This window comes from Setaria italica, chromosome IX (genome assembly GCF_000263155.2).
Source record: "Setaria italica strain Yugu1 chromosome IX, Setaria_italica_v2.0, whole genome shotgun sequence".
Classification (NCBI taxonomy): Eukaryota; Viridiplantae; Streptophyta; class Magnoliopsida; order Poales; family Poaceae; genus Setaria; species Setaria italica.
The window spans coordinates 52809177-52833631 of record NC_028458.1 but is presented as its reverse complement, the minus strand read 5'-3'; the positions used below and the strand labels follow the sequence as shown (position 1 = coordinate 52833631).

At 47.3% G+C, this 24455-nt stretch overlaps 3 protein-coding genes across 3 annotated transcripts; 2 read left to right on the top strand and 1 right to left on the bottom strand.

Moving 5' to 3' along the window:
- The first annotated feature begins 883 nt into the window (after positions 1-883).
- Positions 884-5027, top strand: LOC101767458 (probable glucan 1,3-alpha-glucosidase). Its single transcript, XM_004985123.3, has 6 exons — positions 884-2511; positions 2636-2909; positions 2987-3122; positions 3323-3533; positions 3623-3829; positions 4323-5027. The coding sequence occupies exons 1-6, from the start codon at positions 955-957 to the stop codon at positions 4689-4691; spliced, it is 2754 nt and encodes a 917-aa protein (XP_004985180.1). The 5' UTR covers positions 884-954; the 3' UTR covers positions 4692-5027.
- Positions 5028-5360: 333 nt separating this feature from the next.
- Positions 5361-16570, bottom strand: LOC101767051 (protein DETOXIFICATION 42). Its single transcript, XM_004985122.2, has 14 exons — positions 16421-16570; positions 11069-11448; positions 10843-10964; positions 8300-8506; positions 8014-8207; positions 7777-7912; positions 7510-7606; positions 7291-7391; positions 7043-7206; positions 6508-6579; positions 6280-6396; positions 6093-6188; positions 5881-6002; positions 5361-5748 (listed from the first exon to the last, which is right to left on the bottom strand). Exons 2-14 carry the CDS (start codon positions 11290-11292, stop codon positions 5706-5708), a joined length of 1695 nt encoding a protein of 564 aa, XP_004985179.1. The 5' UTR covers positions 11293-11448; positions 16421-16570; the 3' UTR covers positions 5361-5705.
- Positions 16571-20282: 3712 nt separating this feature from the next.
- LOC101766637 (polygalacturonase) lies at positions 20283-23062 on the top strand. The gene is made up of 9 exons (XM_004985121.1): positions 20283-20444; positions 20554-20691; positions 20789-20959; positions 21085-21105; positions 21180-21387; positions 21506-21587; positions 21951-22059; positions 22627-22743; positions 22838-23062. The coding sequence occupies exons 1-9, from the start codon at positions 20283-20285 to the stop codon at positions 23060-23062; spliced, it is 1233 nt and encodes a 410-aa protein (XP_004985178.1).
- Positions 23063-24455: the final 1393 nt, after the last annotated feature.

Sequence of the window (24455 nt, the reverse complement as noted above, 5' to 3'; positions counted from 1 at the left end):
TCTGCATATTTCACAGCGAATGTTGCATGAAATATAGTGTTCATGTTGCGGCGGAAATTTTCTATCCTAGAATCGAACGATGTAGTTATTTTTACACATTATTTTTCATGTTGCAAAACAGTGACCACTGATGTTGCATTAGGTAATTTTTAATATTTCATCGGAGCGTTCGATGAAAAATTTTCATCGAACGTCCGGACGCTAGCAACGTGAAGTATTTAAGTGAAAAGCATGGATATGTTAGACTTCCTCGGGTACGAAACACACATCTCCATTTGAATACCGCTTCTACTCCACCCTGTCCTGCAAATCGATGGGGTTTGGTGGGTTCTCGATCCGCAGTTATCTGCTCCGGGGATCTTTGCGCTTTTGGCAAGCCTGACGATTAACAACGCAGATGAGGTGCCCCCGGGCCGGCGCCACGCCATCATGCGTCATCATGGACGACAACTCTGGTGCATGTGCTTTGGCTCCGATCCGGCGACGAGTGACTTAGATGGCAAGGCAGCAGATGCAAAGAGTGTGCATGCAGAACGGATGATGGCTGAAGAAAATAAGGGCTTTCACTTGCCTCGTGAAGTCACGAGTCATCATCTTACATGATGGCAGCGTATGCACATATGATCGACAGTAAAGAGTAAAAATGGAGCTGGACCTTGGCGAAAAGAAAGAAGGATTTAGCCCAAGTCAAATTGGCCCATGAAATACGAACCGGGCCTTCGCAATCACGGGCTAAAAACTCCCTCGCTGGATTTGTTGGCCCGGCGCCGTGAACACAAATGTAATCCCGCAGCGCGGCCCGCTGGCAGCTAACAAACTCAGCCCAGCCTGCTCTCGCGCGTTGCTGACCCCTCCCTTCCAGGACTCCGGCCGAGGAAAAGGCTCCACAGGGCAGTCTACTACTGTCTCCAGTCCCAGATCCACCCATCCGCCACCGGCCCCGCCGCGCGCACCATGGATCCCCCGCCGCGGCGGCTAGCCGCCCCGCTCCTCCTCCTCCTGCTCGTCGCCGCGGCCTCCCCCGCCGCGCGCGCGTGGAAGAAGGACGAGTTCCGCAACTGCAACCAGACGCCCTTCTGCAAGCGCGCGCGGACTCGCGCCCCGCACTCGCTCGACGCGCCGCTCTCCCTCGCCGCCGGCTCCCTCGCGATCTCCCCCGACGGCTCCATCTCCGCCGAGCTCTCCCACCCGTCCCGCCCGCGGCCCCTCGTGCTCCGCCTCTCCGCGCTGCCCCCGCACGCGCTGCGGCTCCAGATCGACGAGGACTACTCCACCGCCACGCCCCCGCACCGGCGGTTCCAGGTCCCCGACGTCCTCCTCCCGGACCTCGAGGCCCGCACGCTCCACCTCCCCGAACCCAAGACCGCGGCCGGCGTCTCCACCGTCGCGCTCTCTTCCGACCTCGACGTCGTCGTCAAGCACGATCCGTTCGAGCTGACCGTCCGCCGCGCCGGGTCGGGCGATCCCGTGCTCTCCTTCAACTCCCACGGCCTCTTCGACTTCGAGCCGCTGCAGGTGTCGAAGCCGGAGGAGGAGACGTGGGAGGAGCACTTCCGAAGCCACACCGACAAGCGCCCCCGCGGCCCGCAGTCGATCACCTTCGACGTCTCCTTCTATGGCGCCGATTTCGTCTACGGTCTCCCCGAGCACGGCTCCACCTCGCTCGCCCTCCGCCCTACTCGCGGCCCGGGGGTCGAGGAGTCCGAGCCGTACCGCCTCTTCAACCTCGATGTGTTTGAGTACCTCCACGAATCGCCCTTCGGATTGTATGGCTCGATCCCCTTCATGATTGGGCATGGTGCTCGGGCGTCGTCAGGTTTCTTCTGGCTCAACGCTGCGGAGATGCAGATCGATGTGCTTGCACCAGGATGGGATGGGGCCACTACCCTGGAGACCGGGCGGATCGACACTCTGTGGATGGCTGAGGCTGGTGTCATTGATGCGTTCTTCTTTGTTGGTTCTGAGCCCAAGGATGTCGTCAAGCAGTACATAAGTGTGACAGGCACACCCGCAATGCCACAGCAGTTTGCTACAGCGTATCACCAATGCCGGTGGAACTACCGTGATGAGGCAGATGTTGATGGAGTGGATGCTGGATTTGATGAGCATGATATTCCATATGATGTGCTCTGGCTTGACATTGAGCATACTGATGGCAAGCGGTATTTTACATGGGACCATTCAGCATTCCCCAACCCAGAGGAGATGCAGCGAAAGATAGCAGGTAAGGGGAGGAAGATGGTCACCATCGTGGATCCCCATATCAAACGGGACAATTCGTTTCATCTCCACCAGGAGGCAACAGAGAAGGGGTACTATGTGAAAGATGCGGATGGGAATGACTATGATGGTTGGTGTTGGCCTGGATCATCATCCTACCCTGACATGTTGAACCCTGAGATACGTGAGTGGTGGGCTGACAAGTTCTCCTATGAAAACTACAAGGGATCAACTCCAACACTGTACATTTGGAATGATATGAATGAACCATCCGTCTTCAATGGCCCTGAGGTATGTTGTGTCATTGATTTATGATGCCTTGCATCCTCTTTTAAGTTCTGATGATGAAGTATATAGAAAAACATGAAATCTGTGCATGGATAAATCTTGGTAAAACATTTTTGTCCTTAAATAGGTCACCATGCCTAGGGATGTGATACACTATGGAGATGTTGAACACCGAGAATTGCACAATGCATATGGGTACTACTTCCATATGGCTACGGCAGATGGGCTTCTCAAGCGAGGCGAAGGGAAAGACAGACCCTTCGTTTTGTCAAGGGCTTTCTTTGCTGGAAGTCAACGGTATGGTGCAGTTTGGACAGGCGATAACTCTGCAGACTGGGATCACCTGAAATCTTCTATTCCAATGGTCTTAACTCTTGGTCTTACTGGCTTGCCCTTTTCTGGTGGGTCAAACTACCTTGCATCTTCACTTAAGTATTCTTGATGCTAGAAGCTTTGCTAACATTTGAAGCTTTAACAGGTGCTGATGTTGGTGGATTCTTTGGAAATCCAGAACCTGACCTATTGGTGCGTTGGTACCAAGTAGGAGCCTTCTATCCTTTCTTTAGGGGCCATGCTCATCATGACACCAAGAGACGCGAACCATGGTTATTCGGGTAATTCTTCAGATACTGAACTTTGTGAAAGTTTGATCTTTGAAGTTTTGTAACTTCTCATCGACATTTGTGATATTTGAGAGGAAGAAATCACATGATGAGACTTCATGATTGTGATTTAGACCTTTTTTAGATGATTAGTTGGGAAACATAAATTTCATTCTTTTTCAGTACTAACACAATCTTCTTACTTACTTTAGAGAGCGAAGAACTGCCATCATAAGGGAGGCAATACATGTGCGATATTCATTGTTGCCCTACTTCTACACGTTGTTCAGAGAGGCTAGTGTAACTGGAATTCCTGTCATGCGTCCTTTGTGGTTAGAATTCCCTGATGACAAAGAAACATATAACAATGGTGAGGCTTTTATGGTCGGGCCAAGCCTTTTAGCTCAAGGAATATATGAAGAGGCAAGTAAAGCTGCGATGCTTTTCATGGTTAATGAATGTTTGCTGAATGATGTCATAATTTATTTGTTAATATGACAATCTTCATGCAGGGCCAGAAATCAGTGTCGGTGTACCTTCCTGGGAAGGAGTCATGGTATGACTTGCGAAACGGATCTCCATACAAGGGAAGCATGTCACACAAGCTACAAGTTCTTGAAGATAGTATTCCTAGCTTCCAAAGGGGCGGTACAATTGTTCCAAGAAAGGATAGATTCAGGCGCAGTTCTACTCAGATGGTGAACGATCCATACACCCTGGTATGCCAAACATGCTTTCCTGTGTTAAAAAAGCATCTAATCTATTCAACACATATGTTCTTCTGTGATTTTATTTGGTATTATCGTGGTTCTATAATTCCATCGACTTGTTTATTCCACTGATGTGCAAATATTTGTTAAAGATGAACCCTGTGGCTCATAATTTTTTTATAGTACTGTTTGTCCTAGAGGCAAGTTGCATGTGAACCTTAGATAGCTACCTTCCTGCTAGTTATTCAGATGCTCAACTAATAGATCAATTTCCAATGTTTGTTTAAATACCAGATTCATTGGTTTGTTAGACAAGGGCATATGCAAGTTCTTGCTTTGAAGTAGAACATTGATATACACATAATTTCCTCAAATTGTATACTGGCTACATATTTGAGACTGCAAGCCTGTTTGGTTGAAGTAGCACGCTACTGGTACAGTTTATTTTCGAGTATGTATATCAAAAGAAACTAATTAACTTGCGTTACATTGCTTTGATCAGGTGATAGCCCTCAATAGCTCAAATGCTGCCGAAGGCGAACTTTATGTGGATGATGGGAAAAGTTATGATTACCAGCATGGGGCATTCATCCATCGCCGTTTTGTATTTGCCGACAATAAGCTAACTTCATTGAACATTGCACCTGATAATTTGGGCAAGAAGAAATTTACAAGTGAATGTGTGATTGAAAGAATTATAATCCTTGGCTTACGATCGGGAGCAAAGAAGGCTATTATTGAGCCTGGAAACCAAGAAGTGGAAATTGAATCAGGGCCAGTTAGTTTAAGGAGTGGTTCCAGCCCGGCTGCACCAACAATTCGGAGACCCAACGTTCGCATTGCGGACGATTGGACAATAAGGATAGCATAAGAGGTAGGTCATTCACATCTGGAGCCTGATGTCTCTTTTGGTCGTCGTCAGGTTGCAAAATTAGGCCAACCTTAGAAGTTTAGTTGTGGCCCCAAGCGTTGTCTGTGGTAGCGCAAATCAATATGCTTTTGTGGTCTCCAAATTTCTGCATGTAACTGGTACTCAAGCTCCGACTGCCAATTTTGACATAAATCGAGACAGAAATTGCTGATGTATATTTGTAGCTTTGGTACATTACTACTTTGAGTTTTTGATCTTGCAAAAGAGATATACAATTCACTGAGAACATTACAATCGGATTGTTTTATCTTAACATTTCTTTATCTGATACTATAATGTTATTGGCCACACTGTTATATCATATTATTTACTTATTTTTGCAACACGTAAACAACTAGAACAATCTCATGTTGTTTGCACCTCTTCTATATTCCTGGAACTAGTAAAAGTTGCTATGATTTGACTATATAGCACAATGTGGTGCAATACAGTTTATCTGCAAATTGGCCCTAAGTTGGCCATACTCAATTAGCCAGTAGGATTCGGAATTCCAGAACTTGACGTGCTTGGCATTCCATTCCTAAACTGCAGGGAGTTTCCAGTTTATTCATTACCAGGTTCCTGTTCCTTTGAAGATTCAATTATGTATTGTCTGGTTACCGCTTAATAAATCATTCTGAACTGGCACTATAGTTTTTGCATGATCTCAAATAAGAAAAAAAAACATATATCTTGCAACAAAAAAGAAGAGTGGAATTGCTGGACAGAGCAATGTACCAATGTAGATATTAAACTGCCATCAGTGGCGTACTACAACATCATGAATCACAGGGGCAAGCGTAAACTCTCCCCTCACGTCAACGATCAGGAAGCAATGGCTCCATCTAACTTCGATGTCCGAAGCTTGAACACCAACACGACACATACTATACTATGCTGATTTTACACGAGGCGCGCATGCGCAGCCTATCTATCAGCATCGTGCCGCAGATCATCTCTGAAGCCAATCCACCATCACTTCCTGAGGAAAGTCCATGGTCCCCTCGCTGCCCCCATCCTGAAGATAAAAGCAACAGCATAGATGAGCCCTAGTGCATCCTAAATTCCTGATGGCCAGAGCTAGCAGCTACTGAAGAAATGGTGGCCCTGTAGTCTGTAGAGCGAGGAGGATAAGGCAGTAGTATCATACCTCCAGGTGCTAGCTATGGTCCTCAGGCTCATGTAGATCGTCAATGCGATCCATATACCGATGAATCCGTTATGCGCAGAAAGGTACACCAGGCACGGTATGGACACAGAAGCAACGGCAACCTGAAGATGTCCATTGGGTTCATTGTCGTGAAGAGTTTCAGGGCTGAAACGTGACGTGATGTTTTTTTATCAGATGTGAAGAGAGTTTACCATGGAGTAGGCAGAGTATGTGTAGTCTGATGCTCCAAAGTTGATGCCATCGAACACGAATGCCAGGGAATTGATCGTCTGCGTGCCGGCGACAAACTGAACCGAAGTAACATTTTCTTTCAGCGCCTGAATCTTAAGAATTGCTCACGGACGGTGCTCACTTTTAACAGCCAGGCTAGGTTCTTACCGGGATGCCTTTGTGAATGACTTCAATCACGGGCAGGTCCTTTGTGAAAATGCCAGCTCCAAACTTCATGGCAAGTCCCAGCACAACAGTGAGACACATGCCCAGAACGATGCTCAGCTGCAAGGTGAAGAGGACCATTAGCATGAACCCAATTTGTAGTAGAAGGAAAACAACTGACAAGAATCTTGTAAATGCTACTGCAGTACTGCTCCATCAGTTGTGAATTACCTGCAGCACACGAGATGTCGCCGCGACCACCTTCTTGTTATCATTTTTGGCAAACGCACTTGCCAGCACAGCCTGCAATCAGTCATTGACAAAACAGTTCGGTTGGTAATCCACTTTCAATTCTGCGGTTTTCTCCACGAACAGTCTACGGGCCTGTTTTCTTCCACTTGCTAAACTTTAGCACCCGTCACATCGAATGTTTAGATACTAATTAGGAGTATTAAACGTAGACTATTTACAAAACCCATTACATAAGACGAATCTAAACGGCGAGATGAATCTATTAAGCCTAATTAGTCCATGATTTGACAATGTGTTGCTACAGTAAATATTTGCTAATGATGGATTAATTAGGCTTAATTAGGCTTAATAGATTCGTCTCGCCGTTTAGATTCCACTTATGTAATTGGTTTTGTAAATAGTCTACGTTTACTACTCCTAATTAGTATCTAAACATTCGATGTGACACGTGCTAAAAATAAGACACGGGAAGAAAACGCCCCCTACATAACACCGGAAAGGTAATCTGACTGACCTGTCCTGCCACGGCCAATCCATCGGCAAGAAGAGACGTGGCGAGCCAGAGCTGGCAGCAGATTTGGAAGCCGGCCATGATGGTTGGTCCTTGGCGGGCAGCCAGCGACGCCGCCAGGGTGACGCAGAACGTCACTGCCACAACCCTTGCGAGCAATAGGAATCCTGAAACAGAACGAAAGTTCAGAGTCCTTTTTCGAGGATCCTTTAGAGATGTTATCTTGTTTCAGGATTCCAACGGTATCTCACCACATCCAAGAAATCGCCCAAACTTCAGAGATTTAATGCTAGGCGGGATAACATCAACTTGCTGGACGAGCCGGCACAGCAGTATCAATGTTATCAGGTACCTGCAATAAGGAGAAAGAAGTCAGGATAAGCTTATATCATCAAAATACAGAAGCTGTTGCTTTCCTCTCGGAAAAAACAAGGAGTTAGCTGTACATGTGACTGGTGTCTGAAACTTACTGAGAAGCAACATGAGCAACAGCTGCGCCGGTGACACCCATATGGCAAACAAACATCAAAATCGGGTCTAGTATGATGTTCGTCGCATCACCAACCACTGTAACGAAAAGGTTACTATGTAAGCTATGATTTATACTGCACTTTAAAGCTCAACTTCGAAAAGAAAAACTGCATTTGAATGCTTGCTACTGTGAATTTTGTCGGATGAATGAACAGTTCCTCAGTTTCATTTGTACTGCAGGTGAGGGACACTGTTTTTGTTCTTACCAGTAGCGTACAACGGTGTCTTTGTGTCCTTGAAACCCCGGAAAACCCCTTGCATGGCCAGGGACAGTAGCACAGCAGGTGCACCAAGTGATCTTATTGTTAGATAGCGAACTGCGGGTCCTTGCATTGGCGAACCCTATAATAATAACGCAATATAAACAAAATAAAATATTATGATGCATGAAACTACACCGGTAAATCAAGTTTGAGCAGAAAAGGCAAGAAAATAGCACTCACAGACTTTACACCCATGATACTTAGTACAAATTTCGCTGAGAAAACCAGGAATATGGCCTGAAGCAGCCCAAGAATTGAACCAACTATCAGTGCTGACGTGACTGAAGGAATGTACTTCTTCTTGCTCCCATGGTTGGAGAGCTCTGTACACTCTGTGGGGATACATGTGTTGACACATTCTGCAATATCAGGACCTGGAAACAAAGCTTGACATTAGATATATGCAGAGGTGAATTAAGTTATGACTCAAAATCTGAAACCATGTTGTGTTCCAAGAACTAGGTACCAGATACAGGCGAATTGTTGGTTTCTGAATCCACATGGGAAGCTTTCTCCAGGTCATGGCTGCTGTTTTCTTCGACAGCTTTACTAATGATAGCATCTTCCTCCGCGACAAATGATGTTGTTACGCTAACAAGAGGGTAGATGCAGACTTTTGACACTTGGTTAAATATGGCAATTGAGACGCCAACAGCAGCAATCTCCACCGAACCTGATCATCAATCAATTGTACACACGTTAATTTCGCAGCATTAAGTTTCAGGCTACTAATATTGATGTTATCGGCTATATTTCTCAAAAAAGGTTCAAGTGCTTCCACTTATGGCTTTGCATCTAACACAAATTTTCGGTGGCAATCTAAAGTTATTGATCTGACAAAATAAAAGAGTATAAAAGTGCAAAAGTGGAAAAAATAGCGAAATAGGCTTATCTAACAAAAAGGAAACGATAACCATCTTATAAAAAAAGAGAGTACTAAAACAGAAAGGATGCTCTTGGGGCACATGACTAGGTCCTAGTCTCTGCGGCAACCAATTGTGACGAGAAAACGGCAGCACACGTGGAGGAAGATTCAGAAGGACGCTATTGTGATATGTAGGTTAGGTAGAACGACATATGCTTTCGACGGGGTTCTATATGCGGAAAGAAAAGGGCAGTTATCTGAAGGCACCTGCTGAAAGTACGCATATATAAATGCCTATCTAGATGAAGCTCAAGGAAGAAAGAACAGAAGTGGAATATTGTGGAATCAATAATAGGTCTAGGTGAAGACATTCAGGTCAGATCTCACCAACATTGATAAGAACAGAAAAGGACCTGCCCTGGTGAGCATCATTGGTAAACATGAAACGTTCGAGAGCACGCACACGTCTTGGAAGTTTTTAGCATGTACTCATTCGATTGGCCGGCTATGCATCAAACGGAAAGTGACATTGCAGCATAAATGAAGTTTGTTACTTTGCCAGAATCACAAAGTGGAAAGAAGTAGCGAATATTCACAAGAATTGCAAGACTGCCCAGGGAGGTAAATTGGAAATGATGAAGTCGGTATTCTCATCCTCCTTCGTCTTCTTTGCTTCAACGCTTAAGTTGCATAAGGGAGTCATCAAATAATTGGATAAATATCGAAAATATTGTCTATGGAGAGGATCTGATTTAAATTCCAAAAAGCCGGCCAAGGCTGCTTGGCCAATGGTTTGTCTTCCTAAGAAGTAGGGTGGTTTAGGTGTCCTGAATATTTCTTCACATAATGATGCACTCCTACTTTAATACCTTCACAAATTCTTCTCTAAGGCAGACATCCCATGGGTTCATTTAGTTTGGGATAACTATTACTCCAATGGACATCTACCTAGGCAACAGAAAAAAGGCTCCTTTTGGTGAAGAGATATTGTCAAACTTTTGGACATCTACAAGGGAATTGCTTCTATCTCTGTCTCTGATGGCTCCACGGTCCTATTCTGGAGTGATCTATGGAATGGGCGAGTACCCTCACAATCCTTCCCAGAACTGTTCTCCTTTGCAAAGAACAGGCTCATAACTTTCCAATGGGCAGTGATCTCAACAAACTTTTCCTAGAATTTTCATCTGCCTCTCTCCTGCCTCTCTCCATCCAAGCATATGAGCAGCTTTAGGAGCTACAAGGAATTATTCAGCAAATACCAGCTTCATCAGACAAAGACCAGTGGTCCTATATCTGGGGAAACAATTCTTTCTTTGCAGCTAAAACCTACAAGACAATAATTGGTCAGAGAAGTGTCCATCTAGCTTTTAGGTGGATTTGGAAATGCAAGTGCCAAATGAAACATAAAGTGTTCTTCTGGCTGCTAATCATACATAGACTAAGCACTAGAGATCTCCTCGGAAAAAAAAACATGCAGCTAGAATCCTACACTTGTGACCTCTGCATCCTCCAAAAGCGAGAGACGGTGCCACATTTGTTCCTCAGATGCAACTTTGCCAAGGCATGCTAGGCCTCAATTGGAGTTTCTGTTGTGACTACAAGACCAGTTTTGCAGATTTTTAGGCTTATTAAGGGTAAGCTTCAAGTCTCTTTCTACATGGAAATCATCATCGTGATGTCTTGGAGTATTTGGTGCACCAGAAATGATTGGGTATTTAACAACATAGATCCTAGTTGAAGATTGCAGGCAAAAATTCATGAAAGAATTTTCTCTACTTCTCTTTAGGTCCAAACCCAGTATGGCTCCCCAAATGCATGCTGGGCTGCAAGTCTTGTAATTTTCTTGTTTTTCCTCTGGTTTTGTTTCTGTTTTGCTTTTGCTTTGTATGGACCTTTTTATTTGCTTTAACATATAATCAGTAGGGGCCTTGCCCCTCCTGTTTCATAAAAAAAAAAGAACTGCAAGACTGACATAGGAAAAGGAAATAAGCTAACTGCAAGATCGACAGGCATGTAAATAAAAAGGAAATGACTGTGTAGGTAATGAGCTTGATTCTGAATGCAGTTACCAAGTGCGGCCATAGCAATGTACAGGCGAATCTATTAATAGGTATGGCAAGATATATCTCCAGCTGGAAGGTTACCTAAACGGCCGATGAACGCCGTGTCGATCAGGGAGGCGAGCGGATCGGCCGCCAGAGCAAGCGACGCGGGCACCGCAATGCGGAGCACCTCCGATCCGAGCTCGTCGAGCTTGAAGACGCTCCTGCGGCAAAGTTTCAATTGGATCGGAGACGTCAGCACAAGCATGATCGGTCGACCACACCAGTAAATAGAAATGCAAGTGTTCTTAACAAGCAGGAAATGCACCGGATGTTCATGATGAACAGATGGAGCCCCGTCTTCCTGGGCCCGCACGGCAATGCCGGCGCCGGCGGCAGCATGTCCTCCTCCGCCTTGCTCTCCTCGGCGGCGCTACCACCGCCGTTCGTCATCGCAGCCACCGCCGCGGCGGGGATGGCGACGTGCTTCTCGGCAGGCACGCTAGTCGTCACCACAGAAGCAGCAGCAGCAGCGCTGTTGTTGTCCTCCATGCTCCAACCAGGTGAACACAGCTCCTTGCTAGAGTGAAGAGCGAGCAAGCAGGAGACGTCGAGGAAGAGGTTGCGGAGGACGCTCCCGTACTTATACACCTGCTGCGTGCCGTGCCGTGCCGCGCTTGGTCTTTGCGGCGATCGTCGATCGATCAGCTGCCACAGCCCACAGGGGAATGAAAAGCGAGGCGCATGTCAGTCCCGTTCTCCTCTCTGACACAGAACTACTACAGTTGTATCGGTTACCGCACCCCGTGGAGCGAGCGAGCGCCGCCGCCCGCGAGCGCATGCGACGGAAGCAAAGTCCGAAACAGAAAGGCGGACGTGACGCACGGCACGCGGCGTGGAGGACAAAGGGCGCTACGCTAGCCACCCCACTCGGTCACCGGGGTGGGGAGACCACTAGGCGCGCGAGAACGGACGCGACCCGAGGCGGGGCGAGGCTGGGCCAGCCGACCAAGAGGCTGCGCGGCCGGGGAGGCGCCGGCGGCGGGCGGCCGGGTCTGACCGGGATCGGGATGTGTGCGTTGTGGCCTTGTGGGTTGCGCGGAACGCGCCAGTGTTGAAGCACTACGGCTGGCTGCTGTTTAGGTTGCGTGCTCGCTGCTCCAGGTGACGCGCCCGACGGTTGGCCGCGGCGCCGGCGGCGTCACCGCTGCACTTGGGCACTGCACACCACACGCCGCGCCGTCGGGGCCTCTCCAATGTGCAGGAAAATCTGATCCTATACAATTAATGCTTCCAAGGATTCAGGTTTCAGACATTATGCGGCTGGTTTCATGAGGAACTCAACTCCATGTATGGAATCGGGTACCAGCGAATAACTCGAAACTCTCACACCAAAGTCTGACGCAAGCACACAACGTCCAACTCAACAGCCACCGCCGATTCAAGTGGAACCGAGCAGGTGTTTTTTTAATCGAGCGGGTCCCACGCAAAATAGCAGGTAACATCACATCCATGGGGACCCACGACCAGGTGCGGTACCATGCATTTTGCTGGTGAGGATCGCTCGGGCCTTGCCTTTTGTGTTGTGTCATGGTAAGTACGGGTACGGCTCGCCCGCGCCGGCCGTACGGGGCGGCCGGCGACGGCAGCATGGCCTCCGTCTCGGATTACCCCAGGTGGAGAAGTGACAAGGCAGCATGAGATGCTGGATGTGGCAGGTCAGTGGGGTCCTGCGAAAACGCCTGTGCTAACAAGCTCTGTTCTGTCCTGTCCTCAGACGGTCGGACCCTGTCCTGCCTTCGGGGAAGCGTTTGCGCTCAGTGAATTACGGGCACCGGAGGCGGTGTGGAACTGTGGGTGGAAAGTGCTTCCCAGTACTGGCTACAACTCCGAGGACAATGCACTGCCACTGCAGCCTGCAGGCGACGGCGGCGCCGGCGGAGCTAGATTTGATTATGATCGTCAGGTAGCCGCCGCATGCGTAGCCACAAAATCCAGCGACGTCTCTTGCGGCGACCGGATAGAGAGATTCGGATCAACGGCGGCAACGGGGTGTGGGCAACACGAGGCACTAGGCAGGCAAGGATTTGTGGCAAAACTTTTGACCAGATGGCAGGATGCAGCTGGGATATGCAGCTGGGATGACTGGATGGATTGGTGCCTAGCTTGGTGGCGGCGGCTTAGGCCTTGTCGCCTGGATAAGGCATAAGAGTTCGTTCTCAAGATTCTTGCAGGAGGGGGCCTCCGGATGCTTTGGATGCAAGCTCAACATTTCAGGTCTGTTCAGTGCGTGTTTATGGGTTACAGTATACTGTATACACAAGTAATTTTTCAGGGAAAAGTGTCACTGAGTTATGTATAGCAATCTACAACGAGGATTTTGTTTTTTTCAAAATACTTTTCGTGGTGGCCTCGCCGGTTTGGCCTGTTACGGGACGGTTTTCTGGATCCGTCACCTTGACTGCCTGCCAAAAGTTTCTGCGCTGAACAGAGTAGGGTACTGAGTTTTTCGAGGTGCTACTTCCTTGCAAGTTCTGGTGGCAGTGGTGCGTTGCATTCGATCGGTTCCCCCTTTTCCTTTTCTTCTTTTGGGAGCAACGGAAAGAGGCAAATCCTCTCGGTTCGTCCACTAGAAGTGGAGCTCTTCAATCGCTCACTCCTTCCAAGGAGAAAGATGAAAAGAGGACTATCATTTCCTCCTGTCCTGTTTCGATTTCTTTTTTAAAAAAAAATCCCAACCAAAGAAGAAGACAAAGAAAGGATATCGCCAAGGTAATAAAAAGGAAAATGGGGGTAAACTAAAGTTTGGGTGTGTTTTTTTTTCAATTTATACCGTTCTATCTTGAGTGTACCTAGAATTCCTTGAGTGCATGATCTGGCTAAAGTTTTCAAGGACTATACTACTTCCGGTATGGAAAATATTTTTTCCAACTTAATCACTTACTGGGTTGTTAGCTACCATCCGAGAATTGATCTTGAAATAAAGACATGGTTTTCACCAAATAAAAAGGAAAAATGTTATACTAGTTTTTCTTCATTGGTTCGCTTGCTATTGCATATTTGTACGAAGAAGACAAAACATCACTAGCTCTCGCAGTTACCTTTGCTAAGCAAACTATAATAAAATAAAACATCAGATGTAAACTATGCAATCCCTCGCAAAGGAAAAGGAAAGAAAAAACAGCATCTATCTGACTCCACTGAATGTCAAATTAGTGCTGGCATGATGTTAATCCACTAGCAGTGGAGTAAGCACAAGGATGTACATTACTGCAATGATAAGAAGGTTAGTGGGTAGCCCTTTCTCAATGTGACTGGCAGTGTTGTACCAGCTTGCTAATCTAGGCCATAATTTGGACATCAAGTGGAATCATTTTTTATATATGTGACAAGTCAAAAAAGAAGCATGAGTACATTCCTAACGTGCACGATAAAACGCGGTCTTGGATGCCTCCGTACAAGTAAGAGCAACCACAAGGCATCATGCAATTATCTCCACTTTGCACTTGATGTATACTCCATTTGGCCTATCAGAAGTGCAAGCATCGAGCACGTTCAGTGTTTGGTCATGGATGAGGATGTCTTGTCAAATAAGTTGTAGCATTTATGTCCCAAAAATCTAAGATATCCGACAGCATGGTTTGAGTGATTGGACAATATATAGATAAGTTTTGAGAAAATCTTTGAACACGTCTACAACTCTAGCTGTCCGATCTCAATTATTTTGCAGGCGCCTTGCCTAACGTCGTGTATGATCTTTGGGCAATTCCGCTCCACGAAAAAATTGAGAGGAATTTCTTGGTTCTTCCTTTTCTTTTTTGCTTTAGTTGTACTGCTAATGGTTTTCTTAAATAATAAAAAAATATGATACCCATTAATAACAACAAAGGAGGCCTACACCAGTATATCTAAAGCATTATATTTTGGTGCAAATGGATGTCCCCAGGGTTATTCACTGTCCATCTTAGTTCGGGAAATAATACTCCCTCGATCAGTAAATATATGACGCTTAGCATAAGCAAATTGGTTCACTATTTTTTTTTCTCGAACACGCGGAAGAACTGTATTTTTTTACTAGGAGGAAAATAGACAGTTGTTTATACAAGGCGGAGCAAGAAGTGCTCACCATAGCTGATCTTGCAATGACTCTAATTACAAAGGAGAAACAGCAACCAGAAGCTAACACCCGCAGCACCTAGGCGTATTAGTGTATTACTCGACGGGTTCACCATTTTGAAATAAACTCCAAACAAATCCACTGATTCGCTTGTGTCAAGAACGGATGTAGTACTACTAGTTTTCCAAAGATGAACCCCCATTTTGAAATTAATTACCAGTATTAATAGTTGAACTATGAGGTGCGATGGATATCCTCGGTCATCAATTAGGCATTATTCCAGACCTTCTTCTCTCTCTCTCTCTTTTTGTGTGTGTGAAAAACTGCACAGAGCGTGCTTCGCGTTCGGTCTAGTACCATACAGAATCGATTGATGTTACCAAGTTAATGTTCTCTCAAAGCCACGTTCAACATTAGTAGTGAGACAGGAAAATTTTAGAAACACCAAATTAAACTAGAATGGAAATTAACTGTCTGGGTTTCAATATACTGACAAGGTGTGATTCGACCATGAGATTTAATCGATCATATCCTCTGCTCCCAACGAGAGTACGTGTCCAAAGATTCGATGACCAAAAGAATGAAAGAAAAAAAAATCTTGATACGGAAATCTTCCTATTTTGTTTTTGAGGTCAGATCAGGGCCGGGGGTGGCTGGCAATAATCTTTTGACTGTTTAGCCACTTCTAGAAGCAAAAGGAGAAAAGAATGTCGACCACGCACGGTTCGTATGCCCAAGAAAAGCTCTCGCTCGCTAAAATGCGAGCTGCGTCATAGCCAAGTTAATCACCTTTAGGAAACTAATACGCTCTATCTGGACGCATCGTGTCTGCCAGCTTTTGGATGTGCGATCGAAATGAACGAGCAAAAGGGCTTTTACAGAGCACAGATCGAGAGCTGTGTATAATGACGTGTGCGTGTGCGGTGTGCGTAGCGCCCTAGCTAGGCCCTAGCCTACTGATCCTTGTTTTCTTCAACAACGACGAGACGTGCTTTCGGTTTGCGCCAGCCATGCATCCCCTGAAACTGAAATGTGCGCCACTTGCTGATTCTTCGTTCCCTCTCAAAGTTGTTGGCTCACTGTTGAGGCCCAACAACACGGACAAGAATGCTAGCCATGATACTATTTCTAATGGAACTTGTGTGTTTCGAAAATGTTCCGAGTAATATTCGTTTCAGAAAAGTTATTCGAATGGAACCTACGTGGTTTTAATTTTCTTTTTGCCCTTTGGAGTGGTAATGAAATGGAGTTTTCAGAGAGCCGGCGACCCCCTGCACTTGCAAGGAAACTTGCTTGCCACTGCAAATGTCCGCGATCACATTTTGTAGCAAGCCCGGCCGGGTCCCTATCGTCGTTCACCTAACTCAAAACGTCACCGGCCGTACGCACAGGCACTGCGCAAACACAGTGGCGTTGGCGTGAGATCACGCCTTGCGTACTTGTGGTGCCGTACGTGCGCGCCATCCATCCGTCATGGATCTCTCTTGCAAGTTACGGCGTACAAGCAAGAACGAACACGGCAGAAAACTGATGCCGATCCCATGGGGTACGGTGAGCACGTACCTTTGGCCTGGCCTGGATTGGCTAAGACACGCACGTCCCGCCGGCGGGTGTCCAGCACCAGAGGCTCTCTGCTCGATCAGCTTCGTCCTTGCTCTTGACGTCCAGCTGCTGCTGCTCACAGCTCACTTGCCTTGCTGGGGCTGGCTGGTGGTGGCCTGTATAAATAGGCGGCATGCAGAGGCAAAAAAGCAACGCAAAGGCGCAGGCGCGTGCGCGTGCGCGGGTGGGTGCGCGTGTACTTGCGCGGCGGTCGCGCGACGGCTCGAGGGCCCGGCGGATTCTCGGGCAGGCTCCCTAGTCCCTTGTCTCTCCCTGACGCCGCCGCAGCTGTTTGGCAGAATTGGATGGAGTCCAGGCCGGAGTCGCAATAGCGAGGAGGGCAAGCAAAAGAAGGCTTGTTTACTCGCGGGACGCGTGGTCTCCACATGCCCCTCCCCCTGTCGCCGCCCGCCCGCGCTCCGGCCGCGGCACCGAGCACCGTGCCCTCTCCGACGTGTCACCGGAGGATTGGGGGATCGCCGGCGGCTCGGCGGGCGGGTGCCAATCGGAGCGCCGCGACGTGCAGCCGTGCAGGATCCGGTAGCGTTCCGGTATAGAAATGGGGGATAATGTCGAGGAGGGCCGGCAATGGAAAGCCTGGCCCACTTATCACAGCCCACGTCGCTCTCGGCCCCCGGTTTCGTTCGGCGGGGTCTGGTAATTGGGCCTGCTAGTGGAGGGGGAAAGCCCCCGTGGGAATGTTAGGTCTACTACACCGCCGGCCGGCCTTTTACGCGGGAGAGAGACGGGAGTGGCAGCGAGCCAGTGTGGTGCACGCGCCCGGGGTATTTTTATTCATCGGCGACGGCGAGCAAGCTAGCGGAAAGCACTTTGAGGGAGCACTGCGCCTCTTTGATAAGCTGATCTGGTGATTACCTTTTTGGCCTGACTGGCTGCGTGTGTTGGCCCTCGCTTTGGGCAGAGGAGGCGGCACAATTCGTGCTGCCGGGGGTGGCCAGTTTGTTGAACGGCTGCTCTCAACCTCACACTAGCTAGGCAAGCAAATATACAATTGAATGCTAGAGAAGGTTCTATGTGCATGGCCAACCTCCTAGCATTTTCCCAGCTCCTGCATTAACCTCTCTAGTCTCTAATCTAACCAAAGAAAATGTGAGTGCCCATATCAGCTCTTTCCTTTTCGAAAGGGGTTGCTGACAGGCCTTGCTTTACTGGCTAAGTGGCAGAGTTATCTTTCCAAGTTTCAAAGTGCAGTGTCCCTTTGTATTGTTTTTTTTTGAAACGTTAAAGGGCAGGAGCACTGCCATATCATATAAGAAGGAAGAGAGTGACAATGTCAAAAGTTACATATAGGAGATTACATGAAAATTATCAGGCTCATTACTCGTGACAACCATTTGAACACTGAGAAAATTAACCCAAGCTAGGCGCTCCACATGCCTTCCTGCGCATGCCTACTTCTTCCTTGATCAGGTGGAAAACCTGCGGAGGGGTGCATCTGTTACCCTCAAAAATTCTTCAGTTCCTCTCTCGTTCCACAGATTCCAAGCAGTGTATATTAGGATGCCTGCACCTGTTCGTTTTTCTTTTGTGATCGCCCTTAGGGAAAGTGACCACCATCCATGTATTGTGAGATGGGTGAGTTCTTCAAGTGGGCTAGTTTGTTCCAATCACGCTGTGGACTGCCGGACATCCATGTACTCGATTGCTAGTTCATCGAACGAACGCGAAAAAAGAGCGCGATGGGAGGTGACATCTAGCGCATAATCGAACGAGGGAAGCCGGCAAAAATATCGAAGAGGACAGGGGTACGTACACCTTTAGAGGAGAAAAGGGCAATTCCATTGTCGTGTCATGCTGTTCAGGAATTGTTATCAGCTGGTGTCAGTAAATACAGTAACCTTCTTTACATCACAGTCAAAAGGTGGTGGCCTCTTTTCACATAGGTGGATTTTTTCATGGATGTCTGCGATTTGCCGAAAGAAAGCATGCAAAAAGAGCGACGCTGGATGGAGGAAATCTCTGCCCCAGTGATTTCCCCGGTGAAATCTTTGCATGCTGAACCTGAAACATTTGATCTGACACCACGTTCTTGTTCCGGTGGCAGTGCCAGGGAGGAAAACTATTGATCGAGCCTTTAGCCAACGGGGTTCGTTGCTGGGCTTCATCTCCGGCGCAGGACGACATGGAAAAGCAGATTGCTCTTCGCAAAGCTCTGAGTCACGACAGCCCAAAGGTTAGGGCACGGCCCGCAGCGAGTTCGAATAATAATGGGCCACCACTTTCCAAATTGCCTAGCCCTAGCTTGTTGGCGACGACGCCGGCCTCAGCAAAATTATAAGTCGAAAGAGGAAAAAGAAAAAGTGTTTGCTAGGCGCACGTGTCATGCGCTAGCCACCATCCGAGGGTGGTGAACCTTCAGATGGGGGCGCAGGACGACATGGAAAAGCAGATTGCTCTTCGCAAAGCTCTGAGTCACGACAGCCCAAAGGTTAGGGCACGGCCCGCAGCGAGTTCGAATAATAATGGGCCACCACTTTCCAAATTGCCTAGCCCTAGCTTGTTGGCGACGACGCCGGCCTCAGCAAAATTATAAGTCGAAAGAGGAAAAAGAAAAAGTGTTTGCTAGGCGCACGTGTCATGCGCTAGCCACCATCCGAGGGTGGTGAACCTTCAGATGGGGGCGCAGGACGACATGGAAAAGCAGATTGCTCTTCGCAAAGCTCTGAGTCACGACAGCCCAAAGGTTAGGGCACGGCCCGCAGCGAGTTCGAATAATAATGGGCCACCACTTTCCAAATTGCCTAGCCCTAGCTTGTTGGCGACGACGCCGGCCTCAGCAAAATTATAAGTCGAAAGAGGAAAAAGAAAAAGTGTTTGCTAGGCTCATGCGCTAGCCACCATCCGAGGGTGGTGAACCTTCAGATGGGGACGTCAAGCCGGTGCTGGCGACGAATTTTGATCCCCAAGTTTGTTTGTTGCTCGAAAGGTGTGCGTGCCGCACACGATCAAACCCACAGCGACACGTCTCCCGCCGTGCGCTAGGTACGGTGTGCCTACGAGGCACGTCGATGTCCGGACGGGACCCCTTATGAGGCAGGGCACCTCTGCAAAGACCCCCGATGTGGGACTAAAAGGATGTTATTAGCTTCCTGTTTAAAGAGAAATACAAAAATACATCTAGCGTCGTGTCCGCTTTGTTGGACCCAAGATAAGTTTACAACTGGCGTAGGACGGCCCAGATTTTGGCCCAGGACCATCGACCTCGTGGCCTCCTTTCCCCTCCACAGTCCCCATCCTTCCTTGCTTTGCTTGGGAAACCTTGGCAACAAATCAAACATATTTGGTCGGTAATTAATCCATGCGTTAATGCTTTCCACAAAGACAAGTATCCTCTAAAACATAGTAAAATTTATTCCAAATAGATGCACTTACGATTACGAGTCACAAAACGGCCTAATTGATCGTATCCCAAAATTCCTCTTGAAAAACTTGTCAACTCCAAATACACACTTGAAACAACGCCTGCACATCAAGCTGAGGTAGTCGGAGGGACAAATGGAACCCAGCAGACAAGCTCTTGGGACCCACATGTCATCGTGAGCTCAAAGTGTAACGAGGCCACTCCGGGATCTGCTGCTCTAGCAAGATCACAATAGCGCCCCCGGCTGTCAGTTGCAGAGCTCGCTAGCAACGAAAGAGTCGTGCTCGTTAAGTTCTCTCCAAAGAATTTGGATCCTAATGCCCATCCCTTCCTCCCCTCCATAATCGCTGGGTTAATCTCTACGCCCGAGTGCTTCTACTTCACATGGGTCTAGAGAGGCTTCTTCTAGCCTTCGTCGTTGCCATGTGGATCTTTCCTTCCATGCTGCTGACACCTGCCAACTCGGAGGACGTCTTTCCAGAAGCTGACGGCCCGACGGCAGAAAGTTCAGACGAGCTGCGGCTCAGGTCCGGGCCGCCGCCGAGGGTCGTCGACGTCGACGACTACGGAGCGGGATCCAACGGCGGCTGTGACGACACCGAGGTGAAGCTGAGAGCTATCCTTCCCTTGAATTTCTCGCTGCTGCAATCTTCTTGAGACGCCAAGAGGTTGGCTGCTCCAGCTGTTTTGATCGGTGCTGCAAGCGTTTCAGGCGTTTCTTGCGGCATGGAGGGAGGCCTGCAACTCCACCGATTACCGGTCCATGTTCCTCGTGCCCGAGGGGAAGACCTACCTCCTGATGCCCGTGACCTTCCGTGGCCCCTGCAGAGCTATCTCGATCACTGCAATGGTGAGCTTGCTTGCTACTTACCGTATCAATGTACAAATCGTTCAGCGTTACCCGTGCTGTGAATTGTGATGTCCATTGCTTCATTGCAAATGATCAGATAAAGGGAACGCTCGAGGCTCCGTCCAACCGATCGGTCTGGCTGGATCGCAACCTGCAGGAGTGGATCACGTTCGAGGGCATCGATCGCCTCCATGTCCTCGGTGGCGGGACGCTCAATGGGAACGGACAGCAGTGGTGGATCAACTCGTGCAAGCTCAACAAACCAATGGTAATTGTTTTCCCTGACAAAAAAAAAAGGTCCTTGAACTCAACATATGACTTGCACATTTCCAACTTCTCACTCGATAATTAATCTTGTTTTGGGGGGGCGTATCTTTTGCTTCCATCCATCAGCGATGCATCAAGGGCCCGACGGTACCTCCCTGAGCCAGCATTTTTGCGCCTGAAGTAGCGTGCATCCGCGATGAGTTTCGGTTGGCGACTTGCAGGCGCTGTACTTCCGAAGATGCACGCACCTGGTCGTGGAGGATCTGCAGGTGAGGGACAGCATGCAGATGCACGTCGCGATCTCCTACTCGTGGAACGTGCTCGTGTCGAAGCTGTTCATCACCGCGCCGGGATGGAGCCCCAACACTGACGGCATCCATGTATCCAACAGCAAGGAAGTCTCCATAAGCGACTGCACCATCAGCACAGGTACTAATGCAATAGGAAAACATGGAAGTATTCACCTGGCTAACACTCCTGTACTTTGTGATCAGACGTAACATTGGTTAATTTTCTTGTTTTGCTTGTTGCTTCTGAGTTAGTGCAGGTGACGACTGTGTATCCATTGTGTCTGGATCAATGTTTGTACGGGTGACCGGCATATTTTGCGGACCAGGCCATGGAATAAGGTATATCCGTACATAACTGAATTATAAGCTAGCAGAGTGGATGATTTTAGTCTAAAATAAAAGGATTTAGATCATGCTACAGATCCATTGAAATTTGGACTTGCACGTGCTCCTTACGAATACCACATCCAGTGCTAACAGTAGGCATTCCATGTTTCAAGTTTTGGCATTTGTAAGGAGCCTGTTCGCTTCAGCTTATTCAGCCGGCTTATCAGCCACCAAACAGTGTTTTCCTCTCACAATAAATCAGCCGTTTCAGCTTTTCAGCCGGCTTATAAGCTGAAGCGAACAGGCCCATTGAGACAAGCTGCACGAAGGGTTCTGAATTTCTGGTGATTTTCTTGGCGTTGTTTGCTGTTGCAGCATCGGTAGCCTTGGAGCAAGCAACTCGTGGGCCCATGTCTCTGACGTGCTTGTGGAGAAGGCCACACTGCAGGGCACAACCAACGGTGTGCGGATCAAAACTTGGCAGGTAATGCATGGCCTTCTTGCTAAGCGCCATGGAAACTTGGACAGTTCAGCCTTTTTTAAAATTTTGAGGAAAAAAGGATGCTCTCAAAAGGAGCGGTGCAGCTCTACAGCCTTCTATTCCTTAGTTTCACAATCCCCTGTTCCTTTTTTTTCCTACCAGCTCTGTAGACTGTAGCATGTACAATAGGGGCTACAGGTTACATGCGTCAGTAGTACAATACAACTTTTCTAAAAAATGGGGTACAAATAATGTAAGAGGAAAACAGTGAACGCTTGAGATGTCTAAGTAACTTGCATTTTATATTTTTTAATAGCACCAAACAATATGCGTATAGTCCTTTTAGATAATGATATGCTTATAGTCCTAAAAAGAACATTATGCATACATGTGTATTTCTACAAAAAAAAAAAGGTGCTACGTTATAGTACTGGAGGACTATTTCTCATTTTCTCTAGAATAATAACTGAAGTCCTCCCGAAAGCAAGATATATAAATTTGCAAACATATATTTGTTTTGTTGTGGTACATATTTTTATTTTACGATGCTTCTTACGGTTTGATTATCAGGGAGGGCATGGTTTTGCTGAAAGAATAACTTTTCAAGATGTATCAATGCATAATGTTACTAACCCGGTAATTATCGATCAAAATTATTGCGACCCCAGGAAACCCTGTCATGAACAGGTAATGACCCCTACAATGGATCTAAATTTCTTTGCTAATTTAGATATTTAGAAAACAGACATTTTTCTAACAATTTCTACTTTGTACCATGTAGGGATCAGGTGTTGCTGTACGTAATATACATTACAGAAACATATCTGGAACCAGTGCTTCAAAAGTTGCCATCAGTTTCATTTGCAGTGAAGCTGTCCATTGTGATGGAATAGTGATGCAAGATATAAACTTGGTTGGAGAAGGAAGACACACTGCATGCTCTTACAGGAACGCCACAGTAGCACAATTAGGGTATATCTTCCCCTTTTGCAGTGTGGAAATGTAGTACCATAGCCCGTAGGCTAGGACATGTTGCGCATGTTTATTCATTTGGAGCATTTTAAGAAAGCAGTAGGGGAAAACACATGATTCAAATGCCTTGATACTCTCGAGTCCTACATGAATTTAGAACGCGAGATTTTAAAAGAAGCGTTTTGATGTAGCACAACTTTGGAAGAGTTTATTGAACGAGAGAAACACACATCATCATGTATTGTACTTCTCAACATGAGGTTAAGGTTCTGGCTTATAATCCTATATAAGTGGATCTTATTCTTTATTATCAATTACCAGGATCTTACTTTTAAAATTTTTTATTCTTTCACAAGTAGTGCAAGCGTAGAAATTTTCTTGGTTATTTGTTCTTTTTACACGTGGAATGAACGGATGATCGTGTATACCGGTTTGAAAATCGAATGAACATAACATGTACAAACACATATGCCCAAATAATGCAGACTATTCAGACGTAGCAGCGACAAGGCTAGTACGCTGCACTCTGGAGCCTGTACACATTTGCAGATGTGCTTGCTTGCATAGATGTATGCATCGCGCGCGCGGCGAAGGAAGCTGAGCTAATTTTTACATCGGGTCATATCAGATGTTTGGATACCAATTAGAAGGACTAAACGTAAACTAATTATAAAACTAATTGTATAAGTCGTGGCTAATTCGCAAGATAAATCTATTAAGCCTAATTAATCCATGATTAGCACATATTTACTGTAGCATCACATGGTCAAATCATGAACTAATTAGACGATTCATCTCATAAATTAGCCTTCATTTATGCAATTAATTTTATAATTAATCTATATTTAATACTCCTAATTAGTATCTAAATATTCGATGTGACAGGAACTAAACTTTAGTCCAGTCTCCAAACGGAGCCGGAACAGGCCGGCTGTTATCTGTCTCTTGTGCAGTGTAGTGAGAAGTAAAATCTCCTACTTAAAGAAAACCATATTCTTTTTTTAAAAAAGAAGCCTACTACCCCAAAAGTTTGCAGCAAATGAAGGCGAAGGACTACTACGAGCCACTACAATTTTGCTCCCGATGCCATAGAATCCAGAAGCCAGAAGGCACACATCAGTACATCACAATGCAACTAGGAAGTATTCTGTAGTGGTGGATGACGAAGCTAGGATCTATCGTCCAATACAATCCGCTCTCTGGGCTTGTCGTGGCAGGCAGCAGGCGCCCGGCGAGCCGGGTGACGGCGGCTCGGCGTACGAACAACTTCAAATTTCGGCTTGAACAAACCCCTGCCTGCCTTCTACATGGCTGGGCTGGCTGTATGCTGCCCTGTCGCTGGCGTACAATTAACGGCCCCTGCCTCGCTGCCCTGCGCGTGCAGGGCGGCAGCGGCCAGCAGCCTTGCTGTTGCTGTCAGTGTCATA

Excerpts from the sequence above, each read along its gene's own strand:
- LOC101767458 (XM_004985123.3), top strand. The coding sequence starts at position 955 with ATGGATCCCCCGCCGCGGCGGCTAGCCGCCCCGCTCCTCCTCCTCCTG. Across the intron at positions 2,910-2,986 it reads TACTGGCTTGCCCTTTTCTG|GTGCTGATGTTGGTGGATTC; the intron begins GTGGGTCAAACT and ends AAGCTTTAACAG. Across the intron at positions 3,830-4,322 it reads TGAACGATCCATACACCCTG|GTGATAGCCCTCAATAGCTC; the intron begins GTATGCCAAACA and ends TGCTTTGATCAG.
- LOC101767051 (XM_004985122.2), bottom strand. The coding sequence starts at position 11,292 with ATGGAGGACAACAACAGCGCTGCTGCTGCTGCTTCTGTGGTGACGACT. Across the intron at positions 7,913-8,013 it reads GTATCATGGGTGTAAAGTCT|GGTTCGCCAATGCAAGGACC; the intron begins GTGAGTGCTATT and ends TTATTATTATAG. Across the intron at positions 7,392-7,509 it reads GTTGCTCATGTTGCTTCTCA|GTACCTGATAACATTGATAC; the intron begins GTAAGTTTCAGA and ends TCCTTATTGCAG.
- LOC101766637 (XM_004985121.1), top strand. The coding sequence starts at position 20,283 with ATGCTGCTGACACCTGCCAACTCGGAGGACGTCTTTCCAGAAGCTGAC. Across the intron at positions 21,388-21,505 it reads CGACTGCACCATCAGCACAG|GTGACGACTGTGTATCCATT; the intron begins GTACTAATGCAA and ends GAGTTAGTGCAG. Across the intron at positions 21,588-21,950 it reads GGACCAGGCCATGGAATAAG|CATCGGTAGCCTTGGAGCAA; the intron begins GTATATCCGTAC and ends TTGCTGTTGCAG.